The following is a 21,679-nucleotide window of genomic DNA, read 5'->3' as shown; positions in this document are numbered from 1 at the left end:
TAATTATGAAGTAAAATGTGTATATACTGTATTGTATACACTGATAACTGACGTAACATAAGAAATAATTAATTCAAATACGTTATCCTTTATTATAAAACTCGTTTCACCTTAATAAAAGGCACTAGCAAACCAGAAATTAATATTATATGTTAGGACTTGCCAAGATTTGAAGTTGATTCTAGGTAATTGATTTGTATAACGCGAATTAGTTCAGGTGATTTACAACTTATAAATGATTGGCTACTTTGATACACGTGAGAGGAATCCAATAGGTGAGCTTCATGTATATCCATTGATAGTTTAAATAGACACGAACAGTTGTTTTTTCAATGAGTTCCAATGCAATTATAGTTAAAGGAAGATATCGCTTTTTACTGGTAAGTCTATTTTTTTTAAAATTACTATTTCAATCTTCAGCTGAATTCAAAGTGTTGTTTACGTTTCTAGATAAATGCATGTACACATTCTTTCTTATATTTTAAGAACAGTATTTGAGGTCGGTCATTTAAAGACGTTAAAGTATACGCATCTGCAGATTTAGCAATAAACATTATGTGATCCCAAGCTTTAATTGTAAATACTTTCAATAATGCAGATTGGCAACTTCTTAATTTCTAATGCTAGTATTTAATTGTGTAGCTGACTTAATTGTTGGAAAAGAGGGGCGAAAGATACCAGAGGGACAGAGGGAAAACGTATAATAGTCTTAAGCTCGGGATAACATAATATGTTTTGGTGTATCTGCAGATGCGTTTACGTCAACGTATATGGTAATGTTGATACGTTTTTAAATGACCAACCTCTATTTAAAACAAACATGTTGTTTAAATTAAAAATTTCGTTGTCATAAGGGCAGCTGCAGCCCGTCTCCAGGTGCAGGATGTTCTCGCTGCGTTGAAGACTAATCGGGTTCCTTTGACTGATTTCAGCTCTTTGGTTGTTTCCATTCTCTGTTCTGACGATTACCATTTATGGATAATTACCTTAACTAAAATAACACCTTATATATTTCGTGTGTACCATTCACATCATGCATGCTAAAACCAAAACCTTTAAAGTCAAGAATGTATGACTACCTACACACGTGAGGATTGAAATGACAAATAGGGACATAATGGTATAGATAAATAATATAAGATTATTTTTTCCAGAGGGAGTTGGAAATTCCGTTTGTCCGAAGCCCTTTCCTGGATTTCGCCCAATCTTTTAGATCGATTACGATTTCGATTCGAGTAATTTTAACATTGATTTTTTGTACTGCTTTTGAACCAAATCGTTATAAGTTTTCCAATTTAAAAGGAATAATTTTAGGGAATTAGTATAAAATTACAAAGATTGTAAATTAAATGCTTTAATAAATATATCGTAAAAATAATTACTGTCCTACTTATATCTGAATGTGACAACTACCTAAATAGATTTGAACCACCCATTGACGGAATACCAGTTAAGTTACATTACCGTTAACCGTTGACTGCGTGAGATGCTTTAATCGACAATTTGTGCCTATTCAATGATGTTCGACGCTAACGTAGTTCGAATGTGAAGTAGCTGAGTAAACCACATATACTTAAATAAAAGCAACAAAGAATCAGAGCTGTGCACAAAAAAAGAGATATTCCTTTATTGAAATGAATTTCAAAAGGCACAGTAATTGGATGACCATGCTGGCACCGACAACCTGGCTACTGTTATTTTATTATGAACTAGTAGTCTACGAAGTGAAACAATGTGGTACTTTTTAAGTGCCAATTTGACTGCACCAGATACGAATTTAGACCTTTAAATTTCCGATTGGTGTTATTTTTCGATTTTGAGATAATTTTATTTATTTGGATAAATTTAACAAACCAATTACTATTTCGTTTCCGATCTTTCAAGTATGCCGTGAAAAAGGAATACACATTAACTTATTAAGTAATGAAATAAACGTAAGGAATAGACAACAATATTATTAAGTGTATGAAATGAATTTAAAACAGTGTATTTAACTGATTTGCAAATATAAGGACTCCCCATGCACACATATATTTATGTGGCTCAGACGACAATTCAGTTAGTATAAAACCAGACCTTACAAACGTCATGCATTTAATGTTGTAAATGATTAACAAAGAACACTGATCTTAGATAATTATTACGATTCCAGGATAAGCTGCATACAAATAATGGTTTCAAACTTCAAAACGTGTATTTGCGAAACAAAACCCGTCCCAATGTTTCAGATGTTAATTAAAAACATACAAACAGCTTATTGTAAAGTCTGTTTAAAACAATGTAATCAACAATACACCATCAGAGGCAAATATTTTTGTTTAGTACATTATTTGCTCTGGAGGTTTTAATGACGAAGCTAGTTACAGAGGGGTGCAGTCCTAATCCATAGAAAAGTTGATTGAGAGTACAGGTCTGCATTTCACTAATTGAATGCCGTGAGTACCAATTTTCAAATCAGACCTAAATTTGATTATATGAAGGATCATCATATTGTTCTATTTTCCAATACAGAAAGTACTATACTCTTAAGTGAATTTGTGAATACACATTGAATTTTTGTCATTCTAAATGCTTGCAAAATTAAAATAAAGGGTTTTGAATTTCTCATTTATGGATCGACATATATACATAAACTCATCACAGAAACCAGGATTGAAATTTAGTATTTGCGGCCGAAGAAATATAAATGCTGTTCGTTCATCTGTCCGTTCGAGCATCGGATTCTAGCATAATTAATCGTTATCTAATTTTGATAACATTCAAGCATTAACATTATATAGATAACCGGTCAAGGCTGAAAATGAGCCCTGTTCAAACTTTAGTAGGTGGGGGACATTGAAAATCTTTTGTGTAATTCATATTGCAATAATTTTGAATTTACCGAAATATATTTTGAAGGTCCCTATCAGAAAGTTTGGACATACATTGTACATGTAAAAGTCAGCTTGTTTGATTTCCCAAATAAACTAAGAAAACCATGAAGATTTGATAAATAAAGGCTTGGTTTTGAAAAGCCCAAGAAAGTTGTAAAATGTCCTCAAAAATCAAAAGAGAACTAAATATAATACCACATATTCTTATTTTTATATTGTATGCTTTTTGAGCAAGGTGGAACAAACTGAAAAAGACCTCGTTATGAAGGCATTTGTGATCGCCTTAAAAAACATCTCCTCATATCAGTAAAATGTTTAAACCAAAAAAATGGTTATCATCAAATCAGATCAGAAGCTTATTTCGAAACTTTACCACAAAGAAAACAAATGAATTGGTGGACAATTCTAATAAAGCGGAACAATTGATGAAGCAGATGTAGTACATAATTCAGACTTCAATGATGTACTACTGCCAAATATTGAGTGTTTGGTCCTTGGATCCAGCATGAACTGTACCTTCAAGTCTGGCAGTTGAACTTTAAGTTTGACAGTCTAAGAATTATGTGTAATTAATTTTGTAAACACCAGCTTTTTATCTAATGGAACAGATTGCCCAACTATAGAAATACAGTCTCTGAAATTTTTTTGAAAGTACAATTTAACAAAGGGCCACGCAAGCTTTTCCCATCAGTAGGCATCAGTCGTCCATAAACTTTTTCAAAAATCTTCTCACCGAAACTATAAGGTTGAATTTAAGCAAACTTGGCCACAATCATCATTGGGGTATCGAGTATTAAGAATTGTGAGCAATGACTCCGCCCCGCCCCCCTTTTTGTTTCTTCTTTTTCCAACCAACTTGGCCAACACGGCTAAAAATAGAACTTAGAGGGGTAAGATGCATGTTTTGTCTATTATCTTGAAAACTACAAGATAGAAAATGTTGAGATCACCCCACTGTCAGTTTACGTCATAATTGTCAGACGAACTCCTGTTGGAGTTTTGGCCCATAAATGACAAAATTTGTATGCCCCATTTATGGGCATTATGTTTTCTGGTCTGTGCGTCCGTTCGTCCGTCCGTCCGTCCGTCTGTTCGTCCGTCCGTCCGTTCGTTCGTCTGTACGTCCTTTCGTTCGTCCGTTCGTCCTGCTTCAGGTTAAAGTTTTTGGTCGAATTAGTTTTGGGTGAAGTTGAAGTCCAATAAACTTGAAACTTAGTAAACATGTTCCCTATGATATGATTTTTCTAATTTTAATGCCAAATTAGAGATTTTATCCCATTTTTACGGTCCACTGAACAAAGAAAATGATAGTGCGGATGGGGCATCCGTGTACTTGGGACACATTCTTGTTGCATATTATTTTAAACTCTCCAATAGATAGAAACTTTACCAAAAAAATCGTAAGGGGTTCCTCAGAACCCTGTGTCTAGCCTGTGATTGTTGCTGTCAGTGTAAAAGTGGAATATTGACATAAAAATGAGTCCATATATTAGTAAAATACAGAATAAAAAAAGAATCAAATGTTATAAGACGCTATTTCTTGGTCTTGAAGATTAGCGTCTGTCCATGAAGTTTTACAAATTCATCATGTCAAAAAAAAAATCAATCCATGACTGTCTTTAAATGTAAACTGTAAAAAACTAACTCCATCTATCATGAAAATACTTAAATGAAAAACAAAAAATTCTAAAGTTTGCTTCAGACATTATCTCTTAACCATAAAAAAGATTTTGCAAAAGTTTTATTAAATTGTATGAAAGTATGGCAAAGTAATTGATGTGTTAGAATTTTAACCCCAGACTGTAACAATATTTAGCTTAAATGCATAATTTAGTATTCCACTTAATAAAACAAAGTGATTTTTTATATTTTTAATAGACCAAAGGCTGGATAGTTTTAAAAATATGTACTTTTATGATTTTCTGAAAATATTGTTTTCCTGGATTATCTCCCTTGGAATAATCAACAAACTGTTTCTTGAAAAAAATATGTACTGTTGAGTTTCTAAAGCTTTAACACTTGATTATTCAAAAACTCATTATTCTTTATCTCATTGTTTTCCGCATTTACAAGATTTAGGGTGTTGAAATTTGTCATTTTTATAGACAAATACTGCCTCAAACATGCACTACAAAAGTCAAAAAGTCTGAAAAGACCAGTTTTTGTCTGAATTTGCTTGAATTTTTACTCAACATTCTTTATTTGTCTAAAGATTTTTTTAAAATTTTAACATAGTATGAATTTGTCTAATAAGGTTCTTGATTATTCTTGACAAGTGTCTTGACAGTATGAACATTGTCTGCAAATTTCTCGACACTTCCTGTATCATCTGATAAGATTTTGGATTAGTCTCGACCTATTCTTGACTGTCTTAAATTTGTCTCGATCAGTCTTGACATATTCTTGACATTCTTAATAATGTCTGAATATGTCTTCACTTATTCTTGACATTCTAAATAATGTCTGAATATGTCTTGACACATTCTTGACAGTCTTAAAGCTGTCTGAATATATCTCGACACATTCTTGACAGTTTTAAATATGTCTTGATACTATCTAAACAGTATAAATTTCGCCTGAAATGTGTACAGACTCATTCTGCACTGTTTATGACTTTCTATTGCTGTTATATACTCCATTTTATTATGGCTAAACTAAACTTTGAAGAATCCAGGATTAATTTTGTATAGTTAGATACCCTTTGGGTGCAACTAAGTTGGAATAACTTGAATAACACCCCCCCCCCCCCCCCCTCCCCCCCCACCCCCCCCCCCCATGTAGTTTAATTTTGATTTATTTTAATTAAACGTTTAATTAATTGTTTTCACTTGGAATATATGTCAAAGTTACAGACAAATAGCATTTAGATTTTTGCCGTTCGCAATACTGCCAGTCAAATTTGCTTTACTAAAATATGTGACTTGAGGCAGTTTTAAAATGTGACCATGTGTCTGTTTTGGACCCCACAATTCATCTTTTGCGTTTGTGTGGCTAAAAAAGGGAGGCTTTCGTTTAGGTCAAAGAACTTGTTCCCATCTTGATTCAAAAACCTTATTCATTTTTTAAAACAACCAAAAACATTTTTTATTCAAAATTGAGTGTTGGATTAGATAATTTTTTTTCAAAACTAAATATTTGTAATAATTCCTTCCTGAAAAGAAAAAAAATGTTTAGATCTATATTATGCATGTCTGTTTGAGATCCATTTCTTAAGACCAATGATTTCTATAGAAATCATTGATGGGACCCATTATAAATACTGTTGTTTTTTTGTATTATTCCCAGAGTAGATAATAATTTTCTTTTAATCTTTTGGAAATTATCCAATTTGTTTTTATGTTAAAATAATCAACTTTATAATCTGATAGAGAAAATCCATTTTAATTCAATTTTTTTTGATTAAAATGATGATTTCCATTTTCATCTATCAACAAACTTTTCAAATTGTAGTGGCATGGTCGGTCAACTGATAAGTTGTATGGCTGATAACAGGTAAATCAGTTATTTTCCATATGACAGTTGCGTGTACCCTGGGGTGTGGAATACCTTAATTTTCTGGGGAACTTCCTGTCCACGTGTAATACTTAATATATATTACAACAGATGACATTACACAAATTTTCTTCTATTGAATCAAGGATTTGTAAAGTAAGACTATACAAATCCTTGGAAGAATAAGGATACCATCATACTTTGCTATTTATAAAAACCACATTGTGGTACAATAATTATTTACCATATTAATATTGATATTATGAAGTAGAATGAAATATGTCTTCAGTATGATGGGTTTTAATCATTTAGTAATTATTTATAAGATTTAGGAATCAATATTAGTAATTATTAAAAAACCCACATGTAAATTGTTTTATATTAACATGCCCACATTTGTATTGTTAATACTTTAGATTTCATAGTCAATTATTTTACATGCCCAACTTTTATTTATGTTGTAACAAGTGTAACTTGAAACAACAGTATGTTACATAAAAAGAAATAAAGACAAAAGTTATATCATGAATATTGGTCATGATTTGTAAAACTCAGAATTGTCAAGTAAATTTACCACACAATTCAAAATGTTCAGAATATGTCAAGCCATACTGAGACAAAATAAGAATGTCGAGAATATGTCGAGAAATTTCAAGACAGTATTCAAATGTCAAGAATTTGTCAAGAAATTTTAAGACCATACTCAGAATGTTGAGAATATGTCGAGTAAATTTCATACATATTTAATATAAATGAGAATTTGTCAAGAAAAATTAAGACACAAGTCATACTTTTTGAGAATGTCGAGTAAAAATTCATGCAAATTAAGACAAAAATTGGTCTTTTCAGACTTTTAGACTTTAGTAGTGATGGGAAAACTGGTTCCAGGTACATCACAGCACCTCCTAGCTGAAAGACATGGGAACCAGATGAAATATTTTGTTTATAGTCTTTTTTAAAATGTTGTTTAAGGTGCAATACCACCAAATCATGGTACGTCACATCCGGTTGTATACGAAAATAGGTTGAAAAAAATTTTGCCTTGAATTTGACAGTTGTAGGTAATTAATCCTACATTTTATTGCATTAAAACATTTCTGTGTCATGAGCATATGTCTTGGGTATTTCTAAGCACCATTATTTTTTTATTTGGGGTTTCTATAGAATATTTTGTAAACTTGAGGTTACATGGTTACTAGAGCTTATACACAGGTTAAAAAAAGGGTGAAATTTGATTGGCTAACTTCCAGTGATTGTTATTTTCTTATAGCAATGAAATGTTATGTGAATTTTTTTCTATAGTACTGGACAGGATAAAACTTTACTCATGCCAAGTATTTCTTTATTTGAAACAAAGATAAATTCTGCACAATTTTTTGAAAAGTGTAAATTTAACAAAGACTAATAGTGGAAAATCAATGGTGGTATGACACCTAATATGGGAATCTGAACATGCACCTTTGACCTTGTAAGTACTCTCATGTGTTAAAATTTCTTGCTATTTAAGTGAAATATTACAAGAAATTAAATATTCTGAATGGATTGAGTCTCCAAAACACATTTTATGAGAAAATATCTTTGAAATAGGACTCAACCTTGAATATTCAGTTGACAGAACAAACCATACTTAGTGTTTTGGGGAGCTTTTTCTCCTTATTTCTTATATTCTGCTATGATAAAACATTTTCCTAGGAAATACTTTAATAAATATATAGTTATAAGTAAATGAAATTTTTTTAATGCTGTAACAACAAATTATTCACTGGAAGAGGAGCCATTTATGTCCCTCTCTGGAACGCGACGTAAATTTAATTTTAACGTAAGGACTTATTGAAACATTCTTGGAGACAGTAAACTTTTATATGTATTGTTCATTCTGCTTGCATACTTCAATTACTCATTTTTTATAACATTTCTATGATAAATGAGTGAAAGTTACCCCATTAATTTTATTTATTGGCCTGAAAAGTTGAAATGTTGAGGAAATGAGAGGTATAAATTGACCAAAAGAGACCTTATAAAGAAGACAAAGAAGTCCATTAGTGGTATATATCTTCCTAACATCATCGTGTGTATCATATTCAACTGTTTGTAGGCAGATGAGATAAATATTTGACTATTTATTGGTCCACACTATATTCTATCTTGATGCGGCTTGGTTTGGATTTGTCGAAGAAATTTTGCTCGAATCGCTGTAGATGTCGTCTTTCATTATACTAGATTTTTCTCAACTTATTGAACTGATTATGACAAAACTTGACAGGAATGCTTGAAATAACCAGTACCCGGTATTACAAAGGAAAAAAGTCACGTTCAGTTTATTAAACAATAATGTCTTCTTTAGGTGTAATACCACCAAATTATGGTACGTCACATCCGGTTGTATACGAAAATAGGACGAAAAAAAATATTCCCTTGAATTTGACAGTTGTAGGTAATTAATTCTACATTTTATTGCATAAAAACATTTCTGTGTCATAAACATATGTCTTTGGTATTTCAAAGCACCATTATTGTTTTTATTTAGGGTTTCTTTAGAGTATTTTATGAACTTCAGGTTACATGGTTATTAAAGCTTGTACACAGGTTTAATAAGGGAAGAAATTTGATTGGTTAACTTCTAGTGATGGTTATTTTCTTATATGCAATGCAATGTTATGTGAAATTTTTTCTATAGTATTTTACAGGATAAAACTTTACTCATGCCAAGTATTTCTTTATTTGAAACAAAGATAAATTCTGCACAATTTTTTGAAAAGTGCAAATTTAACAACGACTAATAGGGGAAAATCAATAGCACACATAGTTTCAATCAAATCTAATGACCTCCCTTGTGGACTGTTTTTCATGGTTGTTTGGAAGACTGGGTGTTATTTCCTTAATTTTTATAGGAATAACTGTTTTGAAGTTGGTATCAACTTTACAATCGTATTAGCGACACATGGCTTTTAAGCTAAGTATAGTTTTACGTCTACACTTTTTCTTTTGACGATGGTCCGGAAAAGAAAATGCAGTCATGAAGAAATATAATTAACGTAAGAAATATCTCTGCCTTTAGTATTTATTCTTCAAATATACGTATTGAAGATGAATCCCAGAAATCAAAAAAGGATGGTTTCGTAATTCTATTTTGCAATTTAACAGTATATCTTTAAAAAGAAAATGCATGTTATTATTGAGTCTTTATTTACTACAATGTAGATTAAAAAATAAATATGTAGATATATAATAGACAACAACTCGGCTAACTGATTTATTTTTTTTGGATATAGTTTTAAACGAAAAATATTTAATTTAGTTGGCCAAAAAATATGAAATGACAAAAAATATATTGCTTTGGCGAAAGAGTTTGTGAAAAAGAAATTGACCCAGGGGAAGCCCTTAATAAAGTTGCTATTTTTTTTCTTTAGAATTTTCCTCGGAGTTCGGTATTTTTGTTATTTTACTTTTTTTCATTTAAATGAAAGATGAATTGTACCCTTATTAAAACACACATACGTTTAAATAATTTCATCTTTAAAATATTGATATTTATAAACACAATAAGAATGACTTATTGCAAATAACATTGTACTATTTTTGTTAGAAAGAAGAAATATTTTCATTTTGAAACAATGCGTAGATATATGTATTATTTTTCTCTGATATTCATCATATTTTAAAGGCCATATCCCGATGTTCAAAAGTACTATTTTTCAAAGTACATATACGTTTATGCATCATTATTGTTAGAACAGTTTATTCAAATTTTATAAAAAAAAAATCATCTAGAGGCATTTGAAATTACTGATTGCAAATCAAAGTGAAGTAATTTTAATGAAAAGAATAAATATCATCTTTTTTTTAAATAATGTAAACAAAATTTTAGTTACTTATCTCATATTTTAGAATATAATGCAATAAACGCGATTTGCATTGAAAAGAAAAAGCAAATGAACTCATAATCAACACAAATAAAGCCTTGATAATCTTAACTGTTATAGTATTTACATTCTATGAAAACTAACTCATCTAGTGGTATTAAAATTCATTTTGCACACTAGGGTATTATTTCAAATGATAACATTTCATCTCTGTTTATAATAATTGACAGTGAAGAATTATGAGCATATCTATTCTGCAATTATGTTATTAACTAAGTAGAAAAATATAAAAACAAATAATGAAAAAAACACATAAAATGTTTAAAAATATTAATATATATTTTTTTTAAAGATTCCGACCATTTTGGTTATAAATTTGTACAGGTGTCTTCGTATAGGTCCACTTTTATCCCATGTAAATACTGCAAAGTTTGTTTCAAATAAGAATTTGAAGTATATTATGAAAGTACTTTTATTCGTAGGGTACCAATTTTTGTGATTTTCGTGAATGACTACATCCACTAATTTAAGTGTCCAACATGTTTAATCAAGATATTGCATCGAACATCATCAAATGCACTATGATCTACATACTACAACTTCAGACATAATATGTAAAACTTTAATCTTTCAATTCTTATGAAAAAATTGTTTTCATCGGGGAAAGTCAGACTTCCTGTCAGGAGATGCGATGAGGAAGTGTTCATTTCGTCTTCTCATAATTCTTAAACGAAAAAAATAAATAGCATATTTGTCAAGAAAATTGACCCATTTATATGAGAGTTAATTCTAGAATTCAAAGTACATATGTTGCATTTTTTATATGTAACCGTTTTCTCTGGAAGACATGTTTTAAGGCCCAATTAACACCTTTGATGATTGTTAATCTACTTATCATTCGATCTAGGGTTAATCGGTGTCATCATTTCCTATTACATGTGTGCACCAATTAAATGTTTTACTTTGCAATTTCCTGAAATCGAGACAAGTTGTATCTTGTAAGCATAGATAAATCAACGTATTCCCAAAAACAATTATTTCATTAAAAATTTCATGAATGTTGTCAGTAATGAAAGACGAACAAGTAAGAACACCGTATTTGCAATGTCCAACAAATCATAATAAAACAACATATTGTGATGTAAAACCAGTCTGATAGTTTTCCATCATGTCTGACTGCACATCTTAAACTATAAACATATCCATAATGATGTTAATTATTTGCCGTGGAATTCAAAACATACTCATGATGTACTAAAATGACTCTTTATGAACGCTATCAAACGCATTCTCAAATTCCACATAATTTATATATATAGATGATCTCCATTCTAGTTCATGTTCTATAATATTTTTCAATATAAGGACGTTATCAATACATGCACGGTTTGTTCAAAATCTACTTTGTTTTTCCCGTAGAATTTTATCAATTTTGTCTTTGATTCGTTCTAGAATTATTCTACAAAGTATCTTTCAAGGCACTGATAGTAAAACTATTCCACGCCAGATTTTACCATTTGTAAGGTTGCCTTTTGGTAGTTTTATGATGATACCATCTTTCCACTGAGTAAGTAGTATTTCTTTTTCCCATATTTCATTCAATAAATCACGTAGGATGTTCACATTGACATTTATGTATGCTTTTCGTATTTCTGCTGGTATATCATGCTTTTTAGCCTCTTCTGCTATATTATCTATGAATGCCCTTTTGTCTGATTTTGCTTTGTTTTTTCACTTCTTTTTCTTTACTATTGTACAGCTCTTTGATTCCCTCTAGTTGTTTACCTGTTGCTTGATTGTTTTTTTTTTTTTATTTCAATGCTTTTCTTTCTTTAGTTAGAACCCAGGTTTTATCAAATGTCCATTATTTTCAATCTTTATTTTTGTAACCTAAGATGTGTTCACTTGTTTTTTTTTTAAATCACTCATATGTTGCCATTCATAGTTAATGTCAACCTCATTGTCGTTAAGTGGTAAGACCTCAAATCCGTTCCTCAGTTCGATATTGATATTTTTGTTTGTTTTTGGTTGTAGAGGTTCAAAGATTGGACCCCAATTATCAGATTGTTCATAATATACATCTCTACTATTCTTTCACCATTGTTGTTAAATTCTCCAAGCCCATATTTTTTCCATCACTTGTTCTGAACCTGTGTTATCTGAACCTACTTTTGTATTAAAATTTCCAATGATGGTTCGTTCATCGTGCTTTGGTGTAAACATTATCACCTGCTTTAATCTATCTTAAAAATTTTCTTTTTCATTATCAATGTAATCATTCGTTGGGGCATAGCATTGGACAACAGTCATATGCCCAGACTTGGTCTTCATGCGTATGTTTATCATTCTTTCATTTACTTCTTTCAGTTCTACAACATACTTGATTGCTCTCTAACTCAATAGAATAGCTACTCCTTCCTGGTGTCTACCATCTGAACGTCCTGAATAGTAAATGGTTGTACCTGAATCGTGTGTAAACTTTCCTGACTCCATCTCCATTCACTAACACCCAATATATGAAGTTTGAATCTCTTCATTGTCTCAATAGTTTGAGCAGTTCTGCTTGTTTTGTTTATAGTTCTTACATTCCAGCAACCAAAATTGAAAGTTTGTTTAAGAGACAGAACAGAGTTTCTCATATATATAGTTTTGACGCTCGTCATAGGCTGCATTCCTGCAGAGGTTTCCATCTCTCTACACTGAACTAAACGATTTTCCCTTGTTTCTGTCTTTAGCATAAGTTTCTTTCCGTGACTGAGCATCTATCCCAGTGCACAATCCCCTTACCAGGAGGGCCAGGGATTTATTCATCATCTGGATGAGCTGCTAGACAAAGCTTATAACTCCTATCAGTCTATTGGTTTGGTATCGAGTTGTCCTCCTCTAAGATTAACTGCTTTAACAGAGCTATGATCTGATCTTTATCTGACCAACTATTGACCCATAGCTGGGGCAAGCTTGATAGATGTAAGGGCATGTCCACACGCCGGTGGGCCTATATACTACATTTATAGGGCCCTTGCTGCTCCGAGATCCTCTACAATTTTTCCGGATGTACCATGACAACTGACCATTCGAGTTTTTTCAATAAAAATAAGAAATGTTGACACTCTAATTTTAACCCGACAAAAGGTAGTTGTGTGTACCAATATTGCTGTCATGTGTGTTTATATGTAACAACAATCCCGAGTTACCAAATGAACTGATTCATGATACTGGCATACAATTTTAAATGTAAGGTACATATATTGTCATTGTTGATTTATGCGAGCAAACATTTTTTGTTATACAAACAATCAGGAGAGGTCAAAACTACTGCAACCCGTCCTGACTACCAAATTTACTGATTTATCATGCCACCATATAATTTTAATACAGTACGAATATGAAAAGGGATTGACTGATACAGGTAAATGTTTTGATGAGCAGACCATACTGAAATAGCAAAGATTCCTTTATCATTTGTGTTCACCAAAACTTCTGCATTTTATCTACAGTTCAGTATTTGGAATAAAAAGAGTAAATGTTTGCACAATTCAACCTGACAAGTGGTGTCATTTATATTATAATTTCATTTCTGATTTTCAAAATATACTAATTTATTATATTTGCATACTATTGTCATTATGAAGCACAATTATGGCTATTGTTGATTGATGCGTGCAAAACATTCTTGGTATAAAAACCATCTTGAGATGCATGCACTAAGACAATGTTGTTAGTGACGGTTCCCTCTTTTGAATAAAAAGCAGAGATGTTGTCACTCGATCGGAATTATATTCGACCATATATTTTACATGTTTTAACTGTATACCAATTTTGCTGTCATTTAGTATGTTTTTAAACTTACCAAATTCAAAATGCCATCATACCATATGTATATTTCTATTTTAAGTATACATGTGGCCATACATATTTATATATGCTGTTATATCTCAGCTTTTAACATAATTAATCTACACAGACTGCAATTTTACAAAACGGATCAAAACCTTTTATATAGAATATGAATGACCTGACGGATTTGATCATAATAAAAATACACAATGTACCTAATTTGTGTTAACGATTTAACAGTATCGTTTCTGTTTCAGACTGCATTTTTGTATTTTCAGAAACAAGGACATTTTAGAATATTTATCAATCGATGCAAAGCGGTCCTGATCATAGTTTAACTTTATTTTTATAAGTTGCAACATTTCAACGCTGAAACAACGTTGAATGAACGTTGATCTGTAACGTTGAAAAGATTTTAGTTTTGAAAGGTTAGAACAACGTTGAATATCAGACGTTAACTCAACTTTATATTTTTAACATTGTATCGACGAAGATTTTTGATTGAAAATAGGTTGAAACTTAACATTGAAACATTGTCACCCCATCATTGCAACAACATTGTTTCATGTTGTAATAAGCAATCCATTTCTTGTTGTTGGTTCATCTTTCATATTTGTCTGTAATTACAAATTTAGGCGGTTGTTTTTTCTCGTTTGAATTGTTTCAAAACAAACTGTGTCCAGGTCTTTTGACTATACGGTGTGCTGTTTGCTTATTGTTGAAGGTCGTTTAGTGACCTCCACGTCAATTGGACTATGGTGGATAATTGTCAAAATGGTAATCGTACCACATCTCCTTATATCCATAATACTAAGTAACCACACACAGATATTGAAGCCACAAGACTATACAGAGGACGCCAGCAAGATTTGATCTTTAAAAAAAACAGTACAACAGATGTCAAGTTATGACAAAAGCTCAAATAGCCATATGGTAATCTGGTAAATGAATACAAATAAACTCTCAATTCATTTTTAATATTTTCGTGAAAATGAATTGTAGTCTCCAAACTCCTCCAACCATTACTCTTCCTAAATAAAAACACAAATAAATTTTGTAAACATAAGTTAACAATTCCGTAGAACGTAAAGGCAGGGAATAAAATGTTATATAAGGCCAGTTTTTTTATGAACTTACTGGTTTACATGAGCGTCACTGAAGAGTCTTAAGAAGACGAAACGAAGCATGATACCTTTGATAACTATTTACATTACTGGATCGACGCCACTGCTGGAAGACGTTTTGTTCCCGAGGGTATCACCAGCCTAGTAGTCAGCACTTAGATGTTGACATGAATATCAATTATATGGTAATTTTTATATATCAACTGTTTGCAAAAGTATGAATTATTCGAAATACTAAGGATTTTTTTATCCCAGGTATAGATTACCTTAGCCGTATCTGGCACAACTTTTTGGAATTGTGGGTCCTCAAGGCTCTTCAACTTTATACTTGTTTTACTTCCTAACTATTTTGATCTGAGCATCACTGATGAGTCTTATGAAGACGAAACGCACTTTTGACGTATCAAATTATAAGCCTAGTACCTTTGATAGTTATTTACATAAACGCGCATCCGTTTTGACCTTTTTTTTTGCTCATGTACTTAAAGCAATGCCACCTATTTCGAGCACCAGGATCTATTGTAACAATGCCACCTTTTTTGGAAAACCAGGATCTATTTTAACAATGCCACCCATCTCGAGCACCAGGTTCTATTGTAAAATGCCACCCATCTCGAGCACCAGGATCTATTGTAACAATGCCACTCGTCATATTGATTGCTGTTTATGTTTTAAATTTGATACACATTTTAAAAATACTAATACTAATCAAATTCCTATTAAATGGGGCCCATACAGAACATATAAATCAACATAAATTTCAAAGTGCATACGGTATCCTCACAAACCGTATCTGCAATCTGACATACATACTGTTAAAAAATGTTAAAAAAATTTTTTTTAAAAAACATACCTTGACAGCTATAACCTCTTTCCTTATATCTTTTCTTTTAATTTTTCTCATAATCAAATTTTCTTACAACTCTTACTTTTCTGTCCATAATACCTGTATAAATAATAAGAATAACATCGATCATCATCGCCATGCGACATTTTATATTTTAAAACTCTATTGATGAATAAAAAAATCTAAAAAAATTTCAGAGCATAGTTGACAATAATTATAATAATGTGATTATGGATGACGGTTTAAAATTTTAGATAACAAGGAGAGATAATAATCCTACTTCGCAAAATTTCCCTTTCTTTAAAAAATCAGCAATAAAGAACAAAAATAAACTTCATGTAAGCTGAGAATACCGTTTCCAATTGTAGTACATATTTATATCTCGATTTATATAGATGTGCGATCATATTGGAATATACAACAAAAAGGACGATGGATACACTGTAATGGTATCTCTGCAAAATGCAATTTGGAGAGATTTTCAAAATATTACACGTTTGTGCATTATATAGTCTCCCATGGTTAACATCACACAAGTATTAAAAAACAATTAATACAGCAACGGATGATGATTAAAAGAAACACTTACATTTCTGTGAATTTTTCTTTGATGAAAACGGTCCTAAATATTTTTCAGGAAAATTATACTATCACTTGTGTTTGTATCACACTTGATGATCGCTGCCGCGTTGAAAAATGCGGTCACACGCGTGCAGTCATATATTAATCAGCATGATGTCACGTGATAATTCTATCAATAGATTTTTGGAAGTGCTAATCCTTGGGTATCACCTTTGTAGATGTCAATGAAGGATAATTTATATTTTTGTATACTATCATGATCTTGACAAACTTCCGGGTTATACGTCGGTTTTAGATTCTCTTTCTTTGGAATATTCTTGATTTTACTAGATATGGTACAAAAAAAATAATAAAAGGCGACATTGATCACAATTTTCGATAGCAAAATCCTTATTTATAAACTTTTGTTGATGCAATATTAAACGATATACAACCAAAATGATTCCTCTTTTATACTGATGGTGAATAATTTTTACATCAATGCATATAATCTTTTTTCTCAACGAACCTCCATATTCGACATGTCAATCAACATTAAACGTTGAAACAGCATATATATTTCAATCTAACTTCAACTTAATTTCTGAAATATAACTTCGACGTTGCTGTAACAACGTTGAAATAACGTTGAAGCAACGTCATGACAAAATGTCAACAACATTTCAATGTTGAAATAACGTTGCGTGCCGAATGGGTTAATATATGTACTTAGTGCCTTTTTTTAATGAATTGGATAAGGGATAGATATATGTCCTGCCGCGCTCTGTCTGTTGTTTTGTTTCATGCTGTTTCTTTTTCTTTGTTTGCATCGATCTGACGAGTTAATTTTTTTTCAACTGATTTTTATAGTTTGTTCTCATGTTATGCTGGTTCACCATTGTCCCAGATTGGGTGATGTTTGAGCGCTCACAAACATGTTCAACCCCGCCACATTCTTTAAGTGCCTGTTCCAGCAGCCAGTACTCCACGGGTTGTCGTTGATTCACATCTGTATTATTTGTTTTTCGTAAATTGTTTCGTTATAAATTAGGCCGTTAGTTTTTGCAATTGAATTGTTTCATTCATGTCGAGGTCTTTTATAGCCGACTATACAGTATTGTTTTTTGCACGGTTGTTTATAATTGCTTACATCCACTTATTTGTATTTTGGTGGATATTTGTCTCATTTGCAATCATACCATTTTTATATAAATGCGAAGCAGACCAGCAAAATTAAACTTCATGACAAGACTGATTCAATCGACCCAATAATTAAACCTTTTGCAGGTTAACTTTGTTGACCAGTCAAAATGGCTGGTTAAGTTAATAAGAACACTTATTCCAATAATTAATACCGAAGATGATATCAATAAAATGTTTGGTAGATTTAGATGTCAACCTATCATCGCTTTCATCAGATCTAACCTGTCTTGATTTGGAACTGCATATTAACAAAGTACCTGGTGACTAGTTAACTTGAGTATGTTGAGTGCAGTAAAAATTTTGACGAATTTTCATTTGTCTAGATTTGACTTCACAAGTGAACATGATACAATGTTTTCATCAGGTCATGAACACGATTAATAGGATTTATAAATATAAGATGATGTGGTATGATTGCCAATAAGACTGATTTTGGATTTGACGTGTATTTTGTCTATGTACTAGACGGAGAACTCAAAGAAACACGTCTTATTTAAACATTGACCGGTCTAGTTGTAAAGGAATAGTGTCAGGAATAAAAGAAAACAAGGTCCATTAAAGATGTATTTCTTAAATTTCAATTTTGGGAAAATGTGTCTGTCTTGCTATATTGATTATTTTTGAAGTATTCATATTTATAAATATAGTAGTCTAGCATTTCAATTGAGTCCATTTTTCTAGAAATTGTCAGTTTTTTCTTCTTTTTCATACTTTCATATGTGGCACCACTGCAATGTTGGTTGCAAATATGATATAATGGTGTATAAAGAAAATTTCAGTAAACATAAGTGTAGATAGGTGGCGCCACTGTTAATTATTAAAAAAAAAACGTCATTGCGTTTGCCAAATGATACCAAAAAATTGTAAACAAAATTCATCTAAATGTATGACGTCTTAAATACATCAATAATGACGTCGTTGAGGAACATCTTTTTCAACAACAAGAAAATGAACATACGTCAAATGTTCACAGTAATATCGCAATAATTTGTATTTTAATTATTAGAAGAAAAAATATGAGTAAGTGAATAAAGCACTTTGAATAATAGTGTCTAACTTTATTCCGGGTAATGAATTGAGGCCAAAAAGTCATACCTTGAATAGTATTAATATCATTATATTACCTACATTTAATTGTTTTCTAGATGCAGTTTTGAATAAAAACCCACCCGTGTTACAATGGAGACCGGAGATGATATCAAGACAGCATCGGCAAAGAACAAGACGAACAAAGTTGAACATGATGAAGACAGTTTAAAAAATAAATTGAATGAATACGGATTAGATGGCGATTTCTGGAATGAACAGTTAGGTAAAATAGGAGTCACAAAATGTGTACAACTCAAATATGCAAGTGAAAAAAACATACATGACCTCCAAGGTAAAAGTAGAAACGATTGGGAGAAAAGGGCGTTAGCCGAATGCTTTAAAGTAAAGGAAGTCGAAAGTAGTCCTGCTGACAATAAAAAAAACTTCGAAAAAAACATTAAAAGCGTCCAAGACAAAATGGCCAAATTGAAAGACAGAATTGATGAAAAGGAGAGAATGAGCAGATTTGACACAAGATTTAATGAAGCTCTGAGTCACAAGGAACTGCACAAAGGTCTAGCCAACTGGAACACTATGGGCAATGAATTAGCTGAAAGAAAAGAGCTGAACGAGTTGGATTTTGTTAGACAAGTATCATCTGGAAAAATTTTACGTGGTTCCTTACTTGATCCTAATATGAAAATCTGTGTAATGCCTAGAAGAAAGCTAATCACTATTCACCAGGATCCTATATCCTTGATGCTCCCATCAACATCAGAAAAATATACGTCATTCGAATTTTTCAACCAAGACCAATCACAGACTTTTGACCACGTTATCAAACATTGGGGTATAAGTGCAGCAGCTTCGTTAGAAACAGGAACGGTGAAAATTGCTTCCGTTAGTATAGATGGTCGATATAACAATACATCTAATATAAAGAAAACAAATAATACTTTGAATGCCTTTACCGAAGTCAAAGAAGTGGTAGTCGTTAAAGTAGCTTCATTTTCTCTACAAGATGTCAAACACTCTATATCTGATGAAGCTATTGAAGAATTACAGATTCTGGAAAAAAAGAATAAAGAAACAGACCGATACATACCCTTTTTTGACAATTTTGGTTCTCATTATTATGCTGGTACCTACAAGTTTGGCGGGATTTTGGAAAGGTCGGTACAATGTCGCAGTAAAGAATCGATGGATCAAACGGTTACTCTAAAATTAGTCAACAAAAGTGTACAAGGTTCTTTGTCAGCAATGCTTTGGAGTTGTTCCGCCTCCGCATCAGTTGCGTATGAGGATTCCAATGATAGCTCTGAAGGAAAGTATAAAAAACACGAGGATTATAAAGTTGATAAAATTCTTACCAAGATAGGGGGACCACCAGAAGTGGACGGAATTTCTCGCTGGAAACTAGGACTGGTACGATCAAATAAAACATGGGCAATAATTGATAAAGATGACTTTACAAAAAAATGGAGATGTGTTTGGGATTTGCTGACTGATGACTATAAAGATAAATTTGATAACATTATCACGCTTCGATCTAATCTACAAGCTGTATGGGATAATATACAGTCGAAATTCGATAAGCCGAAGTCGGAGGAACCGATTCAAAGTTCGACTTATCCGAGGTCGTCAAAGACACGACATTAGATTGTTTAAACAAGATATTTTGAACAGTGTGCCTTTTTTTTCATATGAGTGTTTATTAAATCTCCATAATTTTTGGTTACTCATATCCGATAAAAGAAGAAGAAATACTTAATGGACATTTTTTGCACATAACACCTTTAAAAAACTCTATTTACTTACGTCTTTAACAATCAAAAGCAGTTGAAATTAACCTAATATTTGAAATATTATATATATTAATACTTAATTGCATATAGATGTTTTACAAATAAAACTGTTTTCCGAAAAAACAATAAGAATTTTGAACATTTAAATTTTTTTTTAAATTAGAACAAATAGCCATAATTGTAATCGTTCTAATTTAGATTTAATAAGAGAAGTTCAACCATGAAGATAAAAACAATACAAGGTAAAAAAATTAAGGCAACATTTTTGTTTTGTTATATAATAAAGTAATAATATAAATCAAATACTTATATTTGCATAAGTTTTTAAACAAAATGTAAGGAAATCAGTTGCAAAATATGTTTAAATATACATATTAAGTGCCTAGAAAATCAACTAAAGATGGTAGGGTAGATCTGATTCTTAACTTCCTCCCCAAGCAGGCCTGGAACCTGTACTTTTTATTTCTTACTTCTACGACAGCACCACCTAGCGTTGCGCAGACGCTTTATCTCTTACTCTAAATATAGCTGAAACAAATCAGCTTTCGTGTCGGAATGTGTTACCTTCTCGTAGTAGGAATTAAAAAAGGACATCTGACACTATACACAATGTACTTTTAAGTGTACAGGAATTATCATTTACTCATTTCTTCAGTATAATTACAGGATGCTAATCTATTTTAGATGCATACAATCACTGTAAATTAATATATGTATATGTCTGCCTATGTAGCAAAATTATATTTATATATATATATATATATATATATACAAGTCTAAATTGAAAACAACGTTCCAACCTATGATTGCGTTGGATAAAAACCGCAATTTTTATACGTGTGCATGCAAAACAAATTTCTTGTTAGAGGGGTCTAAATACAGCACAAACAACATTTTCCAAAAGACCAAAAAAGTGAAAAAGTATATTTTAACAAAACGCATTTGACTAACAGGTCGAACAACAAATGTTCTTAAACCCTGCTGACTGCCATTGGCGATTGCCAAATAAACGGATCACCGATGTAATAAATGGATCTTAAATATA

At 31.5% G+C, this 21,679-nt stretch overlaps 1 protein-coding gene across 1 annotated transcript; it reads left to right on the top strand.

Moving 5' to 3' along the window:
• The first annotated feature begins 307 nt into the window (after nt 1-307).
• On the top strand, nt 308-20,925 carry LOC127716190 (interferon-induced very large GTPase 1-like). Its single transcript, XM_052222316.1, has 2 exons — nt 308-380; nt 18,946-20,925. Exon 2 carries the CDS (start codon nt 18,980-18,982, stop codon nt 20,486-20,488), a length of 1,509 nt encoding a protein of 502 aa, XP_052078276.1. The 5' UTR covers nt 308-380; nt 18,946-18,979; the 3' UTR covers nt 20,489-20,925.
• Nucleotides 20,926-21,679: the final 754 nt, after the last annotated feature.

Source organism: Mytilus californianus, unplaced genomic scaffold (assembly GCF_021869535.1).
Source record: "Mytilus californianus isolate M0D057914Y unplaced genomic scaffold, xbMytCali1.0.p SCAF_9, whole genome shotgun sequence".
Lineage (NCBI taxonomy): Eukaryota > Metazoa > Mollusca > Bivalvia > Mytilida > Mytilidae > Mytilus > Mytilus californianus.
This window is presented reverse-complemented; position numbering and strand designations above follow the sequence as displayed.

Coding starts and splice junctions, on each gene's coding strand:
- LOC127716190 (XM_052222316.1), top strand. CDS start 18,980: ATGGAGACCGGAGATGATATCAAGACAGCATCGGCAAAGAACAAGACG.